Source organism: Chelon labrosus (assembly GCF_963514085.1).
Source record: "Chelon labrosus genome assembly, chromosome: 5".
Classification (NCBI taxonomy): domain Eukaryota; kingdom Metazoa; phylum Chordata; class Actinopteri; order Mugiliformes; family Mugilidae; genus Chelon; species Chelon labrosus.
In genome coordinates this window covers 2366314-2388458 of record NC_140341.1, presented here as the reverse complement: position 1 = coordinate 2388458, position 22145 = coordinate 2366314, and the positions used below count along the sequence as shown (strand labels likewise).

Below are 22145 nucleotides of genomic sequence, written 5' to 3'. Positions count from 1 at the left end.
CCAGGTCCAGAAGTTTCCCAGCAGAACATTAAACTGTCACAAGATGGTTTAAATGTTATTTACTTCTCCTGTCAGTGGTCATAATGTTGTGGCTGATCAGTAAATCATTTATTGGACTTCACATATAGTTAATATATTTCATACATACACTATATTACCAAAAGTATTCGCTCACCCATTCAAATGATCAGAATCAGGTGTTCTAATCACTTGGCCTGGCCCCAGGTGTATAAATTCAAGCACTCAGGCATGCAGACTGTGAAAGAAGACATTTGTGAAAGAATGGGCCGCTCTCAGGAGCTCAGTGAATTCCAGCGTGGAACTGTCATAGGATGCCACTTGTGCAACAAATCCAGTCGTGAAATTTCCTCGCTCCTAAATATTCCACAGTCAACTGTCAGCTCTATTATAACAAAATGGAAGCGTTTGGGAAAAACAGCAACTCAGCCACGAAGTGGTAGGCCACGTAAAGTGACGGAGAGGGGTCAGCGGATGCTGAAGCGCATAGTGCAAAGAGGTCGCCGACTTTCTGCACAGTCAATTGCTACAGAGCTACAAACTTCATGTGACCTTCAGATTAGCCCAAGTACAGTACGCAGAGAGCTTCATGGAATGGGTTTCCATGGCCGAGCAGCTGCAGCCAAGCCACACATCACCAAGTGCAATGCAAGGCGTCGGATGCAATGGTGTAAAGCACGCCGCCACTGGCCTCTAGAGCAGTGGAGACGCGTTCTCTGGAGTGATGAATCACGCTTTTCCATCTGGCAATCTGATGGACGAGTCTGGGTTTGGAGGTTGCCAGGAGAACGGTACATTTCAGATTGCATTGTGCCAACTGTGAAATTTGGTGGAGGAGGAATTATGGTATGGGGTTGTTTTTCAGGAGCTGGGCTTGGCCCCTTAGTTCCAGTGAAAGGAACATTGAATGCTTCAGGATACCAAAACATTTTGGACAATTCCATGCTCCCAACCTTGTGGGAACAGTTTGGAGCGGGCCCCTTCCTCTTCCAACATGACTGTGCACCAGTGCACAAAGCAAGGTCCATAAAGACGTGGATGACAGAGTCTGGTGTGGATGAACTTGACTGGCCTGCACAGAGTCCTGACCTGAACCCGATAGAACACCTTTGGGATGAATTAGAGCGGAGACTGAGAGCCAGGCCTTCTCGACCAACATCAGTGTGTGACCTCACCAATGCGCTTTTGGAAGAATGGTCAAAAATTCCTATAAACACTCTCCTCAACCTTGTGGACAGTCTTCCCAGAAGAGTTGAAGCTGTAATAGCTGCAAAAGGTGGACCGACATCATATTGAATTCTATGAGTTAGGAATGGGATGGCACTTCAGTTCATAGAATGAGTAAAGGCAGGTGAGCGAATACTTTTGGTAATATAGTGTACTAAATAAAAAGCTGCAGCTTTGCTTTGGTTATCAGTAAGAGAAAAATAGTTGTATAGTTTATATTTGAGTCGTTTATGTTCTGGAAAAAGGAATAAAAAAATAAATCAGATTTTTTTCTTTTATAATGTATTTATTTATGTATTATTCTTTTTATTATACGCTATATAATATGTCATAATAAATAATAATAATATATTACTACTTTAATATTCTAACCGTCAGATCCCTTATAAGGTAAAGTGGGCGTGTCCTGGTCTGACGTCGCGGGGTCAAAGGTAATTTTGTACGTCGGCGTGGTGGTTTGGCGCCAGCGAATTTCGCGGGGTAGCAGCAGCAGAAGAAGAAGAAGAGGAGGAGGTGGAGGAGGAAAGAGGAGGAGAAGAAGAAGAAACTGTGAAGTTTAAAAGCTGCGTTTGAGACAAACATCAGAAAGTGAAGTTTTGTTCACTGTTAACTGGTTTAATGAGTCTGCGAACAACAACAACAACAACTCTGACACAGACGGAGGTGAGCAGGAGCAGGAGGAGCAGGAGGAGGAGCAGGAGGAGCGGTGGTGGTGGTGGTGGTGGTGGTGGTGGTGGTGGATGTTAATGTGCTCAAACAAACCCAGTGTTAGTGTGTTAGTTAGTTTAACTGTTTAATCGTCTGAATAAATGTCGCTGACAGCAGAGCTAAGCGATGCTAGCAGACGTCTGTGTGCGCAGGAAGCTACGCGACATGCTAACGAGGCTAAGCTAGCTAGCAGGCAGGCTGCTCCTCCGCACGAGCCAAGGTGCGTTCAGGAAGGTTTCAGGAAGCACGGAGAGACTAGTTCTAGTCTCTGTTAGCGTCCAGGACACGTCCAGGACACGTCCAGGACACGTCCAGGACACGTCCAGCAGAGACCAGTGTCTAACTTGTGTCTAACTTGTGTCTAACTTGTGTCTTGTTTCCAGCTGTGAACCAGTGGATGGTGAAGGAGGATCAGGCTTCATCTCACTGAGGTATGTGTGGACATGTTTGACTCACTGGTTCCTCCTGAATGTGACAGCTTTGAGACTTTACCTCAGACACCAGGACAGAAAATAATTAATAAACTAATGTTGATGTCAGAGAAGAACAAAGAGACACTGACCTAGTTTGTTTGGACCCTAATGTTCCTCTGATAACTAGAAACTGGTTGTTTGGAATAAATCTATTCTCTCTGAGCGTGTCTGCTCCATGTGGAGTAAACATCAGGTGAGGAGAAACATAAATATATAAGATGCAACGATGGAGACGTGGAGACATCTTGGTCGTCTTCTAAGACTTTACACATTCAGGACATGGAGGAGGAGAAACTTCTACTTGTCCTCCTTTATTTCCTCCATCTCCTTTTCTCCTGCTGCTCCTTCTTCACCTCGTCCTTCCTTGTATTCTTCCTGTCTTATCATCCTTCCGTTTCTTCTTTCCCTCCTTCACCTCCTCCTTTATCTTCGTCTTCCTCTCATTCCCGTTCTTCTACTTGTCCTCCTTTATCTCCTCCATCTCCTTTTCTCCTGCTTCTTCTTCTTCCTCCTACTTTTTCTTCTCCTCTTCTGTTTCGTCCTCCTGCTCCTTCTTCTTCTCCCTCTTCACCTCCTCCTTTCCTCCACCTCCTTCCTCGTATTCTTCCTGACTTCTTCTCATCATCCTCCCATTTCTTCTTTCCCTCCTTCACCTCCTCCTTTATCTTCGTCTTCCTCTCATTCCCGTTCTTCTGCTTGTCCTCCTTTATCTCCTCCATCTCCTTTTCTCCTGCTTCTTCTTCTTCCTCCTACTTTTTCTTCTCCTCTTCTGTTTCGTCCTCCTGCTCCTTCTTCTTCTCCCTCTTCACCTCCTCCTCCTTTCCTCCGCCTTCTTCCTTGTATTTTTCCTGTCTTCTTCTCGTCATCCTGCCTTTTCTTCTTTCCCTCGTTCACCTCCTCCTTTATCTTCCGTTTTTCTCTCTTTCCCGTTCTTCTTCTGTCTTCCTCCTCTTCTCCTCCTAGTTCTTCTTCTCCTGTTCTATTTCCAGACATCTTTTTATTTAGTCCCAATGTAAACGCTCTGATCAGGTTGTTCATAGAACTGAGGAACTCCTCTTTCATTTAGCAGAAACTTTCTTCTCTTCACCGTTTTGGGTCCTAGATCAAGCTGATGATCAAACTCCTCTTGTCTCCAGAGTTTCAAACGTTTCCGTCCGTGTCTCTTTTCCCTTTAAAGGCCTCGAGGAGGCGAGTAATAATGATGGCGACCACGGGGCCTCAGAGCGCCTCCAGCTTCCTCCCGCTGTTGGAGTCTCTGGAGGACGGCGAGGCCGCACAGTCCGAGCAGACGGACGCCTACCTCACCATCGCCAGGTACGTCTCTGGGTCCGTCCCGACGCCTTCTGGGGACAATAACGCTGCCGCTGGAACAGGAACGACAAATTAACTTGTTTGTTTTTGTGCAGTCGGCTCAGTGGAGAGGAAGGACGCCAGTTTCTCCCTGCAGTAGAAAAGCACTTTCCTCGTTTGGGTAAAGCCATCCTGGTGAGTCTGTCACCTCCGTCTCCTGCGTCTCCTCCGTCTCTACCTTATATCTGTCCTTAATATCTCATATTTATTCGTCTCTCCTGCTGCTTCCAGGCTCACATCAGCAGTCCCAATGCCGAGCTGAGCCAAGCCGCCTTACAGGCTCTAGGCTTCTGTGTTTATCATTCTCACGTCGTCTCTGGAGTGTCTGGTACGTTCATTTCTAAATATTTAAATAAATATCAGTCGCTGTTACTCAGGAGCTCGTCTCTCTTCTGTCCGCCCTCCAGAAAGCTTTGCAGCAGAAATCCTCTCATCTCTCTGCTCTCTGGTCGTCAAGTCCACGGATAAGAACACCTGCACCAGAGCATTGTGGGTCGTCTCCAAACAGAGCTTCCCTGCAGACGTGGTCGGCAAAAAAGTGAGCGTCTGGACGTGTGATTAGAAAAAGGAACGCTTCAAAGGCGACTCGTTGATCTGAGTGTTTCTTTGTTTTACTTCCTGTCAGGTGTCGTCTATCCTGGGGACTCTGGAGACGGTGCTGAACAGAGAGGACATCCAGTCTGTGGTGATGGAGCACGAAGCCTTGAACGTCATCATCAGGTAACAGACGCCTCATTAACCTGGCCTCTGTGTTCCTCTGTGTTCGTTGTTACTCGTCCGTTAATCGCTCCGCTGCCGTCGTCTGCAGGATGCTGGAGCAGGTGCCGACCCAGATGTGCGGCGGGGCGGTGCAGTGGGCCAAGCTGGTCGTCCCGCTGGTCGTCCACTCGGCGTCCAAGGTGCGTCTGCGGGCGGCCGCCGCCATGGAGATGGGGATGCCTCTGCTCCTGGAGAAACAGATGGACGTGGCCGCTGTCATCGAGCCAATGATGTCCTCGGTGAGTGTTGAGTCTCATCAACCTAATTGTTTGGGTGGAGGTGTTACAGAGCGAGACAGACTGACGGTGTAGGCTACGATGTCTCGTCCTGCAGTGTCTAGAAGAGCCTCACTGTTGTCACTGGTTCCAGAGGTTTATGGCGTCTCCTCCGTCTTCCTCCTCTAGTTTCACATCTTTCATTCGTCTTTTCTTTTCTCCAGCTCTTCTCTGTCGTCACACTTTTTAGTTCCAGTCATCTTTCAGTCCTGACGCCGCTCTCAGAGTTGGAGCTTCTGCAGGATTTGTCTTTGCTAAACCAGTCGTTCAGCCAGATTTCTAACGAGAGGCTGAAGAACTGAATCAGTGGTTTCATGATTAGATTTCTAAAACATCTACATGACACCGTGGCTATAATCCCTGAGGTCTTATGATCTAACTCACGATGTTGAACTCTGCTGAGTCGACTGTTTCTCTGTCTCCACAGAAACTGATCCCAGAACTGCAGAAGCTTTTCATGTCCAAGAACGAAACGAACGTCCTGAAGCTCTGGCCCTTATTCGTGAAACTGCTCGGGAAGGTAACGTCTGCAAAATATCACATATTAAACTACCTAATAATAATAAATAAACCTACACACTCACAGTTTTTAATGTCTGACGGTGTGTGCTCTCTGCAGAGTCTCCCTTGCTTAATTTCTCCAACAAATAATGACGAAATGTCCAAAGTTTAGACTTTAATTTTTGGTGTTTTACTCCTAAGAATCAATGATCTCAGTGATTTCACAGGTTAAATGTTTCCCTGGTAGCTCATTAGAAGCGTTAAGCATCATTTGTGCCAGTTTTTTATTTTCTAAAGGAGCTAAAACAATTTAAAACATGTTTCCTGTCCAGCTGCTGCACAGAGGAGGTCCTTTCATCAACTCTCTGCTGCACCTGGAGGAGCTGGGCTTCCGCAGCTCCTCTCCGACCATCAAGAAGATCGCCTTCATCGCCTGGAAGAGCCTCATCGATAACTTTGCTCTCAATCCAGGTGAGCGAGACCCGCTCCCTCGTTTGTTTTTATTTTCTCCTCCTGAAAAAAAAAAAAACAACCACGACACTGATGCGTTTAAACTCTTCCTCCTGTAAAGACATCCTCTGCAGCAGCAAACGCATGAAGCTCCTGATGCAGCCACTCACGTCCATCCACGTCAGGACCGAAGCCCTGCTGCTCACCAAGGTGGAGGTCTGGTGGTACCTGGTGGTCCAGCTGGGACCCAACCTCTCCTCCAACTTTGATCAGGTTAGAAGCTCCTCACATCTCTCAGCGACAGCACCAGGGTCCAGATTTGATTCATTATCGGTTCAGTTTTTACTTAAAACTAATGTTGTTGCTGGTTCCTGAGGTTTGTGGCACCTCCTCAATCTTCTCCCTCTCGTTTCTCATCTACTAAACTAAATCTGGTCATGTGGACTCGTGCAGAACATTCAGATCTTTAAAATGGAGCCAGTCCTTCACTTTAGATCCTCATTCTCCTGTTCTGAAACTGAAAGATCAAACTCTTATCTGTCTCTCTGCAGGTTTCTGTTCCTCTGCTTCAATGCACCATTGTTTCAGATTCCTCTTCTGTCCCTGGTACTCCGTCTAGAGCCGTCGCTCAGAACGGTGCAGTCGTACCTGGAACGCCCAAGAACGGTAGAGACCGGTCCCTCTGTATGATGCTCTAAGCTGAGTAATTAAATGTAATATAACTCATGTGCTGTTTGTTTCCTGACTCTCACAGCTGCTCCAGGCTTCAACAGTCCAGCCGGTACGCCTCGCATGTCCCTGAACTCCAGCATCCAGGTCTCCAGCTTCCCCTCCATCCAGCTGCTGGGTCTGGAGATGCTGCTGCACTATTTTCTGGGGCCGGAGGTTTCTGCTGCTGCAGCGAAGAACAAACTGACCCTGAGTCTGGGTGAGTCAGAGCCACACATATGTTTAATAACCTCCCAGCCAGCATGGAGAGTTTTATATGTTGTAATGAAACCAAAGAATCACTAGGTCATAATGATCTCGTCTCTTCTCTGCAGAACCTTTGCACCACCCTCTCCTCTCTGGCGCTCCGTCCTTCACCAAACACTCCACGGTGCTCGTCTCCAATATCAGAGACGGGTTCATCAACATCGGAAAAGACGCTCCAGGTACAAATCCACGTCTGGTTCTCAGATCAGTTCTAAGAGTTACTTCCTTCCGTTAGTTAAAAGATAACTGGAAGAAAGTTCCTAGCCTTTAGCAAAGCGACGATCGCTGATTAAGTTGCTAGCCTCCCAGCTAACATTAGCTCTTCCTAGCCTCCCAGCTAACATTAGCTCTTCCTAGCCTCCCAGCTAACAGCAGCGCTTCGTAGCCTCCCAGCTAACAGCAGCTCTTCCTAGCCTCCCAGCTAACAGTAGCTCTTCCTAGCCTCCCAGCTAACAGTAGCTCTTCGTGGCCTCCCAGCTAACAGTAGCTCTTTGTGGCCTCCCAGCTAACAGTGGCTCTTCCTAGCCTCCCAGCTAACAGTAGCTCTTTGTGGCCTCCCAGCTAACAGTGGCTCTTCCTAGCCTCCCAGCTAACAGTAGCTCTTCCTAGCCTCCCAGCTAACAGTGGCTCTTCCTAGTCTCCCAGCTAACAGTGGCTCTTCCTAGCCTCCCAGCTAACAGCAGCTCATCCTAGCCTCCCAGCTAACATTAGCTCATCCTAGCCTCCCAGCTAACAGCAGCTCTTCCTAGCCTCCCAGCTAACATTAGCTCTTCCTAGCCTCCCAGCTAACATTAGCTCTTCCTAGCCTCCCAGCTAACAGCAGCGCTTCGTAGCCTCCCAGCTAACAGTAGCTCCTCCTAGCCTCCCAGCTAACAGTAGCTCCTCCTAGCCTCCCAGCTAACAGTAGCTCCTCCTAGCCTCTCAGCTAACTGTAGCTCTTCGTAGCCTTCTTTACTAATTTGAAGTCAGGTTGCTGACTTTGCTGACGGGACCTTTTTTATTTGTTAGTCCTGTTAAATGTTTATAAATTAGATTACAGATTGCTTTAACCTGACATATATTTATTGCTTCGTCTCTTCTGTCCTCTTGTCCTCTTGTAGTCAACCTTTTGGCCGTCCTGTGGAAACAGCTGGTCTCCTTTGTCAGTCTGACCATAGAGTCTGGTAAGTTGATCGTTATCATCCTGTAACTGTAGATGTACTTTAAGTGTCGTTGTGGCTGCTGTTCTGTTGGCCGGACTCTAGGAGCTGTGGGTCCGGCCTCCTAGCGCCACATAGAGCACCCAGGTTGGGTCCGGGCTCCGTCACATTAGAGGAGGACCAGCGAGACCTCGTCCTCGTCTCTGGCCCGACCCACTCCCACTACCATTATCAGTTTAAGTTGGAGCGGTTCAGATCCTCGTGGTCTGGACCGCTGTGACAGGAAATGACTCTGAGGGGTCGGCCCCCAGTGATGACTCTTCTTCATCATCATCATCATCATCTCAACTAAAAACTTTAATTTAAGAGTTTTCTCAGCTGATGATGATAACTCTGGTCTCCAGCGGTGTCGGTGGGCAGTAAGAAGGACCGACAGGGCTGTGAGGTGCTGACGTTGATGCTTCAGGCTCTGCAGAGCATCGTCACCTCAGAGGCTCTTCCTGCAGACAGAGTCCTGGTAAGAAAAGAGACAAACCTTCAAACCTGACGTCCTCATTACTATCCTGGTCTGGGTTTAAAACAAAATCAGACCTCTGGAGTCAAACTGATCTTAATTTAAAAGATAAATGGACGAATGAAACGGATCATTTCCTGCATCATGTTGCCAAACCTTTGCAGGAGCAGAGTCGGTTCCCATCGGAGTAGTTTATTTCCTCATATGTAATTCAGGGCTTATAAATAAATAAGAAGGTATTTCATCACATCTTTTAGTTGCCTTGTTTGATTCCAGATGTTTGACCGTGTGATGTCTCCCTCAGGTTTTGTTCGAGGCCACGGTGAAGGGGATCCCTCAGAGAGTCCTGGGCTCGGCCTCCTACCAAGTGGGGAAGATGGACGTGTTGAATGTGAGTTCCTGATTCGCTCCGGTCGTCTCACGTGTCCTCTGAACGGGTTTAGTTCAAACTTTTTTTCCTTCCTCAGGGAACCCCGGCTCTGTTCCTCATCCTCCTCCTCTACAACAGCAGCTCGCTGTCGGCGTGCACCGAGGACGAGAGGTGGGGGTCTGGATGTTTTAGGTTCACTTTGGTGCAGGTGGAGGTGGAGGTGGAGGTGTGTGTTCTGATCTCGCTGCTGATCTCTGTGCAGGTTTTACCACTGCCTTCAGACGCTGGTCGGCTGCGGCCTGTCGGGGCCCACGTCTCCTCTGGCGTTCTCCGAGGCGGTGCTGGGCGCCATCGGTCGCAGCGCCGGGTCTCTGCAGAACAAGGAGCAGCTGTGGAGGATGTGGAGCGTGATGGTCAGCCCGCTCACCGACACCATCACACAGGTACGAGGATTCAATATGAATTCAGTTTCAAAACAGTTCAGCCACAACATTATGACCACTGACAGGAGAAGTGAATATCATACATGCATCATTTAGTTTATTATTATATCTCCACACTCTTCGTCTTAGTCACCTTCATCTTTTTAACAACATACATTCTTCAGTCTCCATCTTTGTCGTCTTCTGCCATTTTCTTATTCTTTGTCTTCATCTCCTTTTTATTTTTGTGGACTTCATCTTTGTGGCCCTTGTCTTCCTCTTCATCATCACCTTCTTCTTGATCTTCATCTTCTTCCCAGTATATCAGAGCTTCTTCACATTCTTGTTGTTGTTTGCTTCATCTTCTCCCTTCTACCTTTTATTCTTCATCTTTGTCCTTTTTTGCTTCTTTGTCGTCTCAACGTCTCTATTTGTATTTTTTTGTGAACTTCTTTGTCTTCTTCTTCCTCTTCGTCATCATCATCTTCTTCGTAGCTTTCTTTTTATCCTTCGTCACCTCATTCTTTGTTTTCATCGTCATGTACTTTCTATTATTTTCATCTTTGTCCATCCTCCTGTCAAAGATGGAAACCATGAAGAAGCTAATTCTTCATGGTTTCCATCTTTGACATCTTGTCTTCGTTGTCGTCTTTTTGTTCTGTCGTTTTTAGTCTTTTGTCACCCTTAAAATTTTATTTGTGTAGTCACTACACTGATCACCCATAACATTATGACCACTGACAGGAGAAGTAAATAACATTGACCATCTTGTGACAGTTCAGTGTTCTGCTGGGAAACTTCTGGACCTGGCATTCATTGGTGTGGATGTTACTTAGACATGTAGCACCCACCTAGACCAGACCAGGCACCCCCACCCCACCTAGACCAGACCAGGCACCCCCACCCCATAGCAATGACACTCCTTGATGGCAGCAGCCATCCCCAGCAGGATGCAGCCTGACACAGACACACACACAAAAACACTTTAGGAACAACTAAAAAAAAACATGAAGAACAGCACAAGGTGTTGACCTGGCCTCCAGATTCACTAGATCCCAAACTGATCAAGTATCTGAGGGATGATCCACAGAGGCCCCTCCCCTCTAAGACCCCCCCCACTAACAACAGGACACCCTCAGAAGGATTCTTAGGACCCTAAAATGTTTTTTTCGTTACAGTCTAATGAGGTGAACCAAGGAGACGCTCTGGAGCACAACTTCAGCGCCGTGCTCTCGGCCTTGATGCTCCCCGTCACACACCTCCTTCGTGGCACGCCGCTCCCACAGGTCGGTTCATCTTCACCTTATTTCACTTGTCGAGTCGCTCGTTTCTTTCCTCTTGACGCCACCTCCTCCTCCTCAACTCCCGTCTCCGTCCAGGCGGCCCAGAGGTCGATGCTGTCCTCCTGGTCCAAGCTCTACAAGGTGTTCGCTCGCTGCTCGGCTCTGGTCGTCACGGCCGAGGAGAACGTCTGCTGCGAGGAGCTCTGCGCCAAGATGGCCGCCGCGGTGGACCGAGAAGCCCTCATGGTGCGTTCAGGAGCGTTTAAATAAATCACTTCTTCTCGTGGATGTTTTTACTTATAGTCGCCGTTTAATTGTCCAGGTGCCGTCGACGTTGAACGCCGTGGCCAGTATCCTCCAGGTCGTGGTGGAGTGTGTGGACTTCTCTCCGTTCACGCCTCAGTTTCAACAGAAGCTCAAGTGTAAGAACTTTTAAATACTTTTATTCTCATTTTGGATTAAAAACAGAATTCCTTAATTGTTTATTTTTTCTCCAGCTCCTCACACTCCTGTCAACTGGACGAGAAAGAGGAATAAAGCTCTGGGGAACCTGTCCACGCTCCAGTCCCTGCTGGTGCAGAGTCTGCAGGTCTACCTGGACGCTCCCGAGGCGTCTTCGTCCTCCTCCGAGGGGACGGGTCTGGCCCTGGTCTCCGTCTTGTCGGCTTTCTTCAGCAACCTCGTCCTGTCCAACGCCGTCCAGGCGGCCGTCACCGCCCTCATTCAACCTCTAACCTGTTTCTACCAACAAGCAGCGAGTGAGACCAGAAAGTTCTCGTCACAGCTTCAGGGAAAGGTCTGGATTTATTTTATTAGAGATGATCGGTTTCCTTCTTCTACTACTTCTCCTCATTCTTCTTTCTTTTTGCTGCTTCTTATTGAGAAAACCTTTATTAGTCCCTCAATAGTGGGGGGAGGAAAAGGGGAAGAAAAACAAGAGGAGCAGCGGCCTTGGTCCAGGAATGCAGATTAGATTATGATTGTTTGGGTTAGGACGAGTAGTCCGTTTCAATAGACATGTCTTACTCTGTTTGTCCTTTCTGGTCTTCAAATCGATCCACTCGCCTTAGCAAAGCTGAAAACTTATTCTCCAAGGTGTTATCCATGTTGTGGTTTATACCCACAGTCTGAGCGCTAACAGCTCTGCTCACTCCATAATCATGTCGGGCAGCTTCATGGGGCTTTGGACTGCTGACACCATCTTCCTAATTTTCTGATACACCAGGGTAGTGCCTAATCCAATCAGCAGAAAGCCTGTTACCATGGTTCAGAATATGTAAAGAATCGCCAGTCACACGACCCTCCACTTCTCCCAGGAGTCCATCATGTATCCGGCGGCAAACGTTCCATCAGGGCAGACAGGTTCCCCCAGGAACCCGAACTTCTCGTCGAGAAGATTCTGTCCATTGCGTTGAGAGACCAGTTGACCAATTCCATGATTTTAGATTTGGAGAGCAGTGCGGAAAGAGGCTCCCAAAGTTTGAGACAAGACAGGACGAGACGTGAGAAGCAAAGCAGGAAAGATGAGAGACAGAGACAGAGAGATGTGTCGACCTTCGTTGAGTGCTGGAGAGTAGCCAGAGTCATTCTGTCTTCTTCTTTCTTCTCCATCTACTTCCTACTTTCTTCTTTCTTCTCCTTCTTCTTCCTTCCTTTTTGTTCTTTAACCCAGCCCTACACTATAAATGCTTTTAAAAGGTGGATGTAAAAGTTATTCTTCTCCTTCTGGATTCTTAGTCTGGCTTCTTCTTCTTCTTCCTCCTTCCTCCTTTCTTCTTCTTCCACCTTCCTCCTTTCTTCTTTCTATTTCTTCTTCTTTCTTCTTCTCCTTCTCATCTCCCTCTTCCTCCTTTCTTCTTCTTCCTTCTTCCTACTCCTTCTTCTTTCTACTTCTTGTTTCTTCTTCTTTCTTGTTTCTTCTTCTTTTCCTTATCTCCTTCCTACTTTTTTCCTACTTCCTTCCTCCTCCTTCCTTTCTTCTTCTTTCTACTTCTTTTTTTTGTTTCTTCTTCTTTCTTCTCCTTCTCATCTCCTTCCTCCTTCCTTCTTCCTTTCTTCTTCTTCTTCCTACTTCTTCTTTTTTGTTTCTTCTTTCTAGTTCTTCTCATCTCCTTCCTCCGTTCTTCTTTCTTCTTCTTCCTTCTTTCTTCTTCCTTCTTTCTACTTCTTCTTCTTCTTCTTTCTTCTTCTTTTCCTTCTCATCTCCTTCTTCCTTCTTTTTTCCTACTTCCTTCCTCCTCCTTTCTTGTTTCTTCTTCCTGTTTTCTTCTTCTTAAACCCAGCCCTACACTTAAATGCTTTTTAAAAGGTGAATGTGAGTAAAGTCTTTCTACCTTTTTCCCTCCTCCTCCTCCTCCAGTTGGAGAAGCTCCTCGGGGAGGTGCTCGGCTGCCTGCAGACCTGCTCCACTCTGGCCTTTGACGACGACCTCCTGGCTCTGCTCTCTCCTCTGCTCTGTGTTCTGTTTCCCCACAAGAACAAGCAGCTCCGAACCTCCGTCGCCCACTTCTGGAACGCCACCTTCGCCAACGCCGCCAGCCTCACGTACCCCGAGGAAATCAGGTAAAGAACAGCCAGAGGAAGATTGATGATGAGTTAGATCTGCTGATTTAGAGGATTCAGATCATCAGCGTCGTCTTTCTTTCTCTGTACTCAGGCCGATACTGAGCCAAGTGAAGCAGAAGACTCCCATCATTCTTCCTGGCTTCGAGGCCGTCAGCGTCCCTGACGAGCTCAGCGGACAGTACTCGGTGAGTTTCCAGACATTTCTTCTTCTCTTGTTGTGATTTGGTCTTCCCTCACCGTCGTGTCTCTGGTCTTCAGAGTGAGAGCTCTCAGATGGAGACCAAGCTCAGCGGGATGCCGGTTTCTTCTGTGGGGAAGAGGGACTCTCTGCTGGGGAAGACCCCCGAGCCCAAGGACAAGAGCTCAGCTAAGACCTCCAAACCGGTTTCTGTAAGTCTAGACTCAGGATGTGTTGAGTTTCCACTAGTATTACAAAAGGGTTTACTGTCATACATGCATCATTTAGTTTATTATTATATCTCCACACTCTTCTTCGTCTCCATCTTTGTCACTCTGTCTTTATCGTCTTCTGCCATTTTCTTATTCTTTGTCTTCGTCTCCTTATTTTTTGTGGACTTCATCTTTGTGGCCTTTGTCTTCCTCTTCATCATCACCTTCTTCTTGATCTTCATCTTCTTCCCAGTATACCTTTTATTCTTCTTCATCTTTGTCCTTTTTAGCTTCTTCATGGTCTCCATCTTTGTCATCTTCTCTTCATTGTTGTCTTTTTGTTCTGTTGTTTTCATAGTCTTCATCACCTTCACATTTTAAATTATTCTGTAGTCTTCATCTTAGCATCTTCTTCATCGTTCTCCTCGTAGCTTTCTTTTTATTTGTCGTCTCATCACCTTCGTCGTATCGTTTATCAGATGCCTCCTGTCTCTAACACAAAGACAGAATAATAAATTCTAAATCTGTGTTTTCCTCCTGCAGACAAAGCTGGACTTCGGTTCCCCCAAACCTCCCCGCAGAGACGTCTTGGAGGAAGAAGCCTCCATCGACTTCGTCTTCATTCCTCCAGAGACGAAGGAGCGAGTCCTGACGGAGCACCAGAAGGAGGTGAAACGGACTAAGAGGTCAGGTTACTCCTCGGGTCTTATTTAATTTAAAGCTTCCTCTTTGTCGACTTTGTGAAGCTGAGTGTTTCTCCTCTCAGGGTCGACATTCCTGCCATGTACAACAACCTGGATGCTTCTCTGGACACCACGGTCTTCACCCAGTACACACAGAGCCAAGAAGACTCTCTGTAAGTTTGTGGAGGATGTGAATCAGAATTAAATCGCTGCTCTGTTATAATAAAAAACACTTGTGTAATGATAAATATTCCCGCAGGGACAAAGTGCCAACTCAACAGGCTGACAACATTAACAAAGAGGCTCCTGGCGAGGTACGAAACACTCAAACAAAGAAAAATAATCAAGTTTTTTAATGTTGGGGATGTCTCGATCCAGGCATTTATAAAAATGATTGTATAGTTTTTCATTTGAGCTGTGTCATAAACTAAAACCACGTCAGCGTAGCTTTAAAATGTCGTCTTCTTCTTCTGTTTTAATGGTGGTTGGCAGCGTCAAACCGCTATTAAAACAGAAGGAGAAGAAGAAAGCAGAACCAGAATCCTGTGTAGGAGATTGTGATTCAATACTAACGGCTCGATTCAACAGCTACAAGCAAGAAGTAGAAGGAAAGAAGAGGTAGAAGGAAGGAGAACAAGAAGGAGGGAGAACAGGGAAAGGAAATGGAAGGAAGGAGTCAGAACAAGGAGAAGGAAAGCAGGAGGAGGAGTTGGAGAAAAGGAGGCAGTAGGAAGGAAAGTTGAAGGAAAGGAAAGAGAACAAGAAGGAAAGTAGGAACAAGAGGCAGGGATGTAAAAGAGGAGGGAGGGAGAATGAGGAAGAACAATGAGAAAGAGGAAGGGAGTAGGAAGTAGAACTAAGGAGAACAAAAGGGAGGAGGAGGAAGCAGAAGGAAGGAGTCAGAACAAGGAGAAGGAAAGCAGGAGGAAGTAAAGGGAGGAGGAGAATGAAGGAGTGAAGTAGAAGGAAGGAGCCAGCAGAGGGAAGGTTGAATTTGGAAGAAGGAAGGAGAACAAGAGTGTAAATGAGAGGAAGGGGGAGGGAGAACAAGAAGAAAAGATGGAAGTAGGAGGAGTAGGAAGTAGAAAGAAGGAGCGCAAGAAGGAAGGAGTATGAACAAGGAGCGGGATAGGGGGAGGACTAGAAAGGAGGAGAACTCGAAGGAAGGAGTAAGAGGATGTAGAAAGAAAGAACAAGGAGGAGGAACTTTTGGACATAGATCAGATCTGGACTCGATATTTAACGATCGGCATCAGAATCAAAGCATCCAGAACTTGATCAGGACGTCCCAAACGAGTTGAATGTATTAATTCTCAGATTAAAGAACTTTCATTTCTTTCAGGATCCTCAGAAAGAAAATGAGGAGGAAGTTCTAACAAAAGAGACTCAAGACTACACCAGCCCAAAAGAGACGACAGAAAACCAGCAGGAGGAAGAGGTCGTCCCGGAGTCTGCAGATGTTTCTATGGAGGATGATACCAAGAACGATGAGAGACCAGACGAGGTGGACGTTCGGCCCAAAGACGACACGAGTCCCAACGTCTCAGACTCTTCAGATTTGGTTTCAGGGACACCCCAGAAACCCAACAGTCGCCGCCAGTCGTTTATCACCCTGGAGAAGTATGTTGAGGGAAAACCCGCCAGCTCCGGTAGCACATCCCCGTTTACTGGTCTCCTGGTAAAGACCTCCAATAGCCAAGAACGCTCCAATGTCAAGAATAAGACGACGCCCACTGGTCCTGACGCTCATCATTCACCTCAGAGTAGAGAAACCGACGCCTTGGAGTCTCCTCGAAGGCCCAAAGACTCGAGGACAAAAAGCGAGCCCGTGAAGCTGACAGAGAGACTACCCAGTGAATCGACGGAAGACGAAGACATTATCCCAGATACGCAACCTGAAGCAGAGGGTAAGGACACGTCAAACATGGCATCCTCACTGGAGGAAGTTAAATCCTCAAGCCAGGAAGAGGAGTCTGAACCAGCGATGGACGATTCTCAGACCCAGACATCTCCCACCGAACCTCGGCGATCTGGACGTCCCAGAGTCCGACCTCTGCTGCCCGGAGAGGACCCAGACGAACGGGAAGCAAAATACACTCCGTCAAAAAGGAGACGCTCCGGAGAGGAACCCGCCAACGAGTCCGCAAGCAGACCGAAGACGAGGAGTAAGCAGGCGGCCGAGGACAACGCCGGCAGGGATCGACTACGATCTAGGGCTCAGAGGGACTCGAGTCAAACCGGCTCCGTGACTCGACCGCGAAAGAAGATCAAACTGTACAGTAATTCAGAGGAGCTCCTTGATGTTAATAAACCTGAGAAGAAACGAAGAAGCACCGGTGGACAAGAGTCTGATCAAGACAGCCAGACTCAGCGAAGACGCAGTCGACAGAGCAAAGCATCACAGGACGTCGACAAAGACGAATCCAGCCAAACGGTCACTCAGGAACTCGTAGAACAGAGTGAAACAAACAAGGAGACTAAGGAAGACTCCCAAACTGTTGTTGTTTCTCCTCAAACTGGTGACAACTCCCAAGAAATTGAACTTTTAGAACAAGACGTCAATGAGCCAAACAAAGATTCTCAAATCCTCGACTCTTCATCTCAAGTCGATGCACAGTCCCAAGAGTCTGAGCCTGAAGAAAAGTCTAAAAAGGAAAATACAGATTCTCAGATAGTCCCTTCTTCTTCACCAGCTACTGATGAAAACAAAACGAGCTCGACAGATAAGTCGATGGATGAGGAGCTGGTCAAAGACGTTGAACATAAGACGACAGAATCTGTAGACGACAACCTCAGTCAAGAGGACTCTCAGGTGAGCACGCCTTCGCCATCCTCCTCCGAGTCCAAACGCAAATCCAGAAGAAGCAAGACTTCAGCCGAGTCCGAAACCAAAAGTGAGAATACGGATTCGTTGAGAAGGCAGAGTCGGTCTAATTCTCAGACAGAAGTTCGGACGGGGGGTAGGACGACGAGGAGGAGCAAGGTCCATGAGGGAGTTTCGACCCCAGAGAGTTCACAATCTTTAGAAATCTCTGGATCCGAGTCCTCCCAGGGCAGAGGTAGATATTCCACGCGGAGATCCTCTCAGGGTTTAGTAGCTGGCGTCGAGTCCTCCGAGTCTGAATCCTCTGACGCCAGAGAGAATCCACCCGTTGCCAAAAAGAGAGGGAGGAAGCCTCGGGCGTCTCTGCAGAGTCCTCTCACCGTCGAGTCTAAGGAGGACAGGACTGACGTGGAAAAGGTTGACGCCGATTCTTCCCAGCAGCCGGACACTGAAACCGTAGAAACGGATCTAGAGGAAGCGTCGAAAACCCAAGATTTGCAGAGTTCTGATTTGGTTCCAGGTACAGACGAAGTGGAGAGCAAGGACGAATCAGCATTGGAGGTTGATGATGTAAAGGAAACTGAGGACGCATCGTCTCAGGGTTTGGAAACGCTTGATTGTGTCGGGGTTGGTCGTGAACAGACTCAGGAGGAGTCTTCAGTATCTGCTGTCAAATCGGCGCCTCCTGATGGGAAAATGGAGAATCTGCAGGTGCCAGAGTCTTCAGAGGAGAAAGTCGAAGAAGTGTCTGAACCCCGGGATGAGGTGGATGTTGATTCAGCTCAAGAACGTCCACTTGTTCCAGAAGGAGGTGCAGAAAATCAAAAAGTCTCGGAGGAGCTCCCAAAGGAGGAGGAGACGGCAAACCAGCAAACAGAAGCCGTGGATCTACATGAGGAGGAGGAGAAGGAGGTGGAGGATAAAGATAGTAAGGGTCAGGAGTCTGAGCCTGGACACGAAGCTGCAGACGAGGTCGTCACGAATCTGGACGCTGCTCTGGCCGATGTTGCCGACGCAGCGGTTCCTCAGGAGTCTCCGGTGAAGCAGAAGGACCTGGAGGCCTTGATGGAGGCCGACGTCGCTCAAAGCCCCAGCAGTGGCCGGACCAGAGGAACCTGGTCTCCGTCAGCTTCACCCTCTACCAGCATCCTGAAGAAGGGCCAGAAGAGACCACTGGAGGTGGTGGAGACTCAGACTCCGTCGCCCCTCGTCAAAGTCAGTCGTTGTCCTCGGATGAAATTCTTTTAAAATAAATATTGCACCTTATTCGTTTTATCTAACTTTATATTCTCTGGTTTAACTTTACAGTCCAGACGGGTGTCTTTTGCTAATCCGATCCAGCATCAGGAGCTGGCGGACGACATAGACCGCCGCAGTCCAGCCATCAGAACCAGCTCCCCCAGAAGGTCCAAGATCAGCGGCATCCCACAGCCCAAGGTACAAAGGAGGCCGGGGGGGCGATGCCACGTTTGACATCCTCTCATTCTTTTATCTTTCTTTTTAAACTTGACCATCTTGTGCTTCTTCTTTTTCTTTCTTCTTTATTTTAGCATATCACGACTCCGACGAAGGGACCGCTGGTACTGAGTCCAAGAAATATTCACAGTCCAGGTTACAAGAGCTCCAAGAAATGTTTGGTGAGAGTTTATTAATATTAAAGTTTACTCTGCCTCATTGAAGATGTTAATAAGATGGAGACGTAAGGAAGAAGAGGAGATGGAAGGAGGTGCAGGGGGAGATGGTATTGGTAGAAGGAGGGGATAGTAGTAGGAGAAGGACAGGAAGAAATGGTGGAAGGAGGAGGGAGAACAAGAAGGAAGGAGTCAGAACAAGGAGAAGAAAAGCAGGAGGAGGTAGAGAGAAGAAGGCAGTAGAGGGAAGGTTGAAGTAGGAAGAAGGATGGAGAGCAAGAGGGAAGGAGTAAAGGGGTAAAAGAGGAGGAGGGAGGGAGAACAAGGAAGGACGAAGAACAAGAAGACAACAGGGGAGAAACTAGGAGGAGTAAGAAGTAGAAAGGAGAACACGAAGGAAGGAGTAAGAACAAGATGGAACATGATCTGCCTCATTGAAGAGGGTTTGATGTTAATAAGATGGAGATGGAAGGAGGTGCAGGAGGAGAAGGAAGAAGAAAGTAGGAGGAGACGGTATTGGAAGGAGGGGATAGGAGTAGAAGGAGGACAGGAAGAGAAGATGGAAGGAGGAGGTAGAAAGAGGAGGAGGAGGCGGTAGTAGAAGATAGTGGGAGGAGGAGGAGGAGGAGGAGGAGGAGGAGGAGGAGACGGTCCTGATGTCCTGTGGAACCTCTTTATCTTCCAGATTTCTGAGATGGGTCAGGAGCCCCGTCCCGTCTCCAGAGACTGTATCTACCCTCCGCTGGTTGGCTGCTCTGCTCCCGTGGAGGCTGTGCTCCCTCAGATCTCCTCCAACATGTGGTGAGTAACGTCACAGAGGAGGTCTTCTCCTGCTCCCCCTCAGGTTTCTGACCACCGTGGTTTCTCCTCTCAGGTCTCGAGGCTTCGGCCAACTCGTTCGGGCCAGAAACATCAAAACGGTGGGAGACCTGAGCGCTCTGACTCCTGGAGAAATCAAGACGCTGCCGATCCGCTCTCCAAAGGTCTCCAACGTGAAGAAGGCTCTGAAGTCCTACGAGCAGCAGGTACGTGAACGCACCACAACCTAAACCATGACCTGGCTCTGAGTGTTTGACGTCTGGACTTCCGTCACACAGCGTAAAGGACGAGGAGGAGACGAGCTGAAGAGCTTCGATGAAACGGAGAGGATGACCTCTGAGCTGGAGGAGAGCGGCGCTCCTCAGAACCTGGACGAGGAGGAGAAGACCTCGGAGGAGAAGACCTCGGAGGAGAAGACCTCGGAGGAGAAGACCTCGGAGGAGAAGACCTCGGAGGAGAAGACCTCGGAGGAGAAGACCTTGGAGACTCTGGGTGAGTTTGAAATAAAAACCTGTACAAATATTTAAATGTTCAGAACCTCCTCCCACCGTCTCTTACTCCTCATCTTTCTACCTCCTTCTCCTCCCACTGTCCTCCTTGTCCTCTCCTTCGTCTTCTATCATCTCCTCCTCCTCCTACTACTACTCCCATTTCTTCTTCACCTCCTGTCTCCTCCCACTCTCCTTCTACTACTCCTCTTTCTTCCATCTCCCCTTGCACCTCCTTCTCTCCTGTCCCTCCTTTCTACCTTCTCCTCCACCTCCTCCTTCCACCTTCTCTCTCCTCCTCATATTTCTTTTTCAGTCTCCTTCCATCTCCTTTTATCTCCTCTCTCTCATCTTTCTACCTTCTTGTCCACCTTCCACCTCATCCTCTTTCTACCGTCTCATCCTCCTCACATCTCCTCCTCCTCCTCCTCTTTCTTCTTCTGTCTCCCCCTGCACCCCCTTCTGTCTCCTCCCCCTCCTCTTCTGTCTTCTCCTCCTCCCACATCTCCTTCTTCTTCTACTACTCCTCTTTCTTCTTCCATCTTTTTCTTCCTCTTCTATCTCCTGCCTCCTTTTTCTACCATTGGACCTCCTCATGCTACATCTCCTCCTCCTACATCTCCTCCTCCTTCCACCTCCTCTTCTTTCCTCCCTCTCTTCCAGTCCAGTCCATGATGTATCTAGACTTTAAATCCCATGACGTCACTCTAAACTTCTTCTTCTGTGTTTTGCAGCGACTGAGTTGGTGGACGAGCCCGTTCCTGCAGACGTGAGACCTGAGGACGCCTCAGAGACACCCAACCAACTTGACGGAGACCAGGGGCCCGACGGAGGACGGGACGGGCTCCTCCCCCAGGTGGAGGCCCTGACCCGCAGCATGACGCCTCTAGAACTGAGCCGCTGCTCTCCACCAGAGCTGGTCCAGATCCACGAGCGTCTGGGAGGCCTGATGGGACGCCTGGTGGTCGAGCTGCAGACTCGCCTCAGCCGGACGGACGCCTGAAGACGCTTCTAGAGGACGATCGACTGGAGACGCTTCTAGAGGACGGACGCCTGAAGACGAGCCTGAAACCGAGGATAAAGTTTTCTTTTATCCTTCCAGACGAGATGAATCTATTTTTTCTTTTTGTTTAGTTTTAATGTGCGTGACTGGACCTTCTCTTTAGCTGAGAGTATTTTTAATAAACGCTAGCAGACGTCTTTCCTCTTCCCTCTGTAGCTTTTTGTTTTTCCAGAGGGAAGCACAGTCACACTTTTTAAACTGAGACTTTTAACATCTTTCATATGAAGAAACTGACTTTTCGTGAAGCGGACTCCTTCAGACTTTGTACATAAGCGCTCTGGTGTCGTCCCTGTCGGTGCCTGTTCACTCATCGTGTACATTTTGTAGCATTTATTAGATTCTTTTGCTCTTTTCTTGTCACTTAAAATGATTTTTTTTTTTAACATGGATTGTAGTCGACGGTCTTTGTTTTTAAATGCTTCAATAAAGAACTGATGAAGATTTTTATTTTATTTACGCTTTCTGCACACGACAGCGCTCCAGCTCTTTAGACTCTGCTTGCTTTCCACAGTACTGCTCTCATCACTTCCTGATGTAGGTGCACTGAAAAACTTTAAACTGTGAGATCTGAACTCCACAAGCTAATCAGATTAGTATGACAGTTAAAGGTGCAGTAGGCAGGATTGCGAAGATCCAGGACTTAGCCAAAAAATTTGAACATCGACAACTTCTCAGTCCCTCCCCACTTTCCGCTAAAGCCCAAAAAGGTGTCGCAAGCCCCTCCCCCCCACAAGGGAGAGCTGTGCACGATAGAGCGCGTGCATATTGGCCCTGGAATACTGTGCACGAGCAGAGAACCGAGAGAGAGCGAGTAAACAAACTAGCATGGAACACACCGACGTAACAACAACAAAATAGTTTTATAATACCCTTCGTTATTGCTAAATAATTTTAGGTCAAAATATTTAGCAATAGTCAACTTTAGGACAAAACCAAGGTTAGGATGTTTCTGAAAGTAGCCTACATCGGTGATGTTTGCTATCAGTAACAGTTAGAAGCATTCATTGTGGCGTTTTATTCCACAGTTTAGATTTATCAGTTTGCTATGTGGTAGATATATGACCGCTACCTGTTGATGTGGTTAGACGTTTGAGAGTGAAGCTGAGGCACAGGCCTCAGACGAGGATTACGTCCCGGCTCCTTCTACACGCCCGCGGCCAAGTGGTGCGAGGTGGTGGAGGGAGGGGAGGGCGCTATGAAATGCGTGTCCATGAGCAG

General features: G+C 47.9%; 1 protein-coding gene across 1 annotated transcript; it reads left to right on the top strand.

The window, feature by feature from the left end:
* Positions 1 to 1766: 1766 nt before the first annotated feature.
* On the top strand, positions 1767 to 21368 carry rif1 (replication timing regulatory factor 1). Its single transcript, XM_084544675.1, has 36 exons — positions 1767 to 1908; positions 2337 to 2384; positions 3604 to 3740; positions 3833 to 3911; positions 4008 to 4104; positions 4184 to 4314; positions 4402 to 4496; positions 4585 to 4774; positions 5238 to 5330; positions 5644 to 5782; positions 5883 to 6034; positions 6313 to 6427; positions 6516 to 6689; positions 6805 to 6915; positions 7837 to 7899; positions 8280 to 8392; positions 8694 to 8780; positions 8857 to 8930; positions 9022 to 9202; positions 10360 to 10467; positions 10561 to 10710; positions 10787 to 10886; positions 10962 to 11260; positions 12824 to 13026; positions 13121 to 13214; positions 13288 to 13419; positions 13963 to 14105; positions 14186 to 14275; positions 14362 to 14416; positions 15445 to 18141; positions 18235 to 18363; positions 18477 to 18563; positions 19243 to 19358; positions 19432 to 19582; positions 19655 to 19868; positions 20599 to 21368. Exons 3-36 carry the CDS (start codon positions 3625 to 3627, stop codon positions 20865 to 20867), a joined length of 7047 nt encoding a protein of 2348 aa, XP_084400801.1. The 5' UTR covers positions 1767 to 1908; positions 2337 to 2384; positions 3604 to 3624; the 3' UTR covers positions 20868 to 21368.
* Positions 21369 to 22145: the final 777 nt, after the last annotated feature.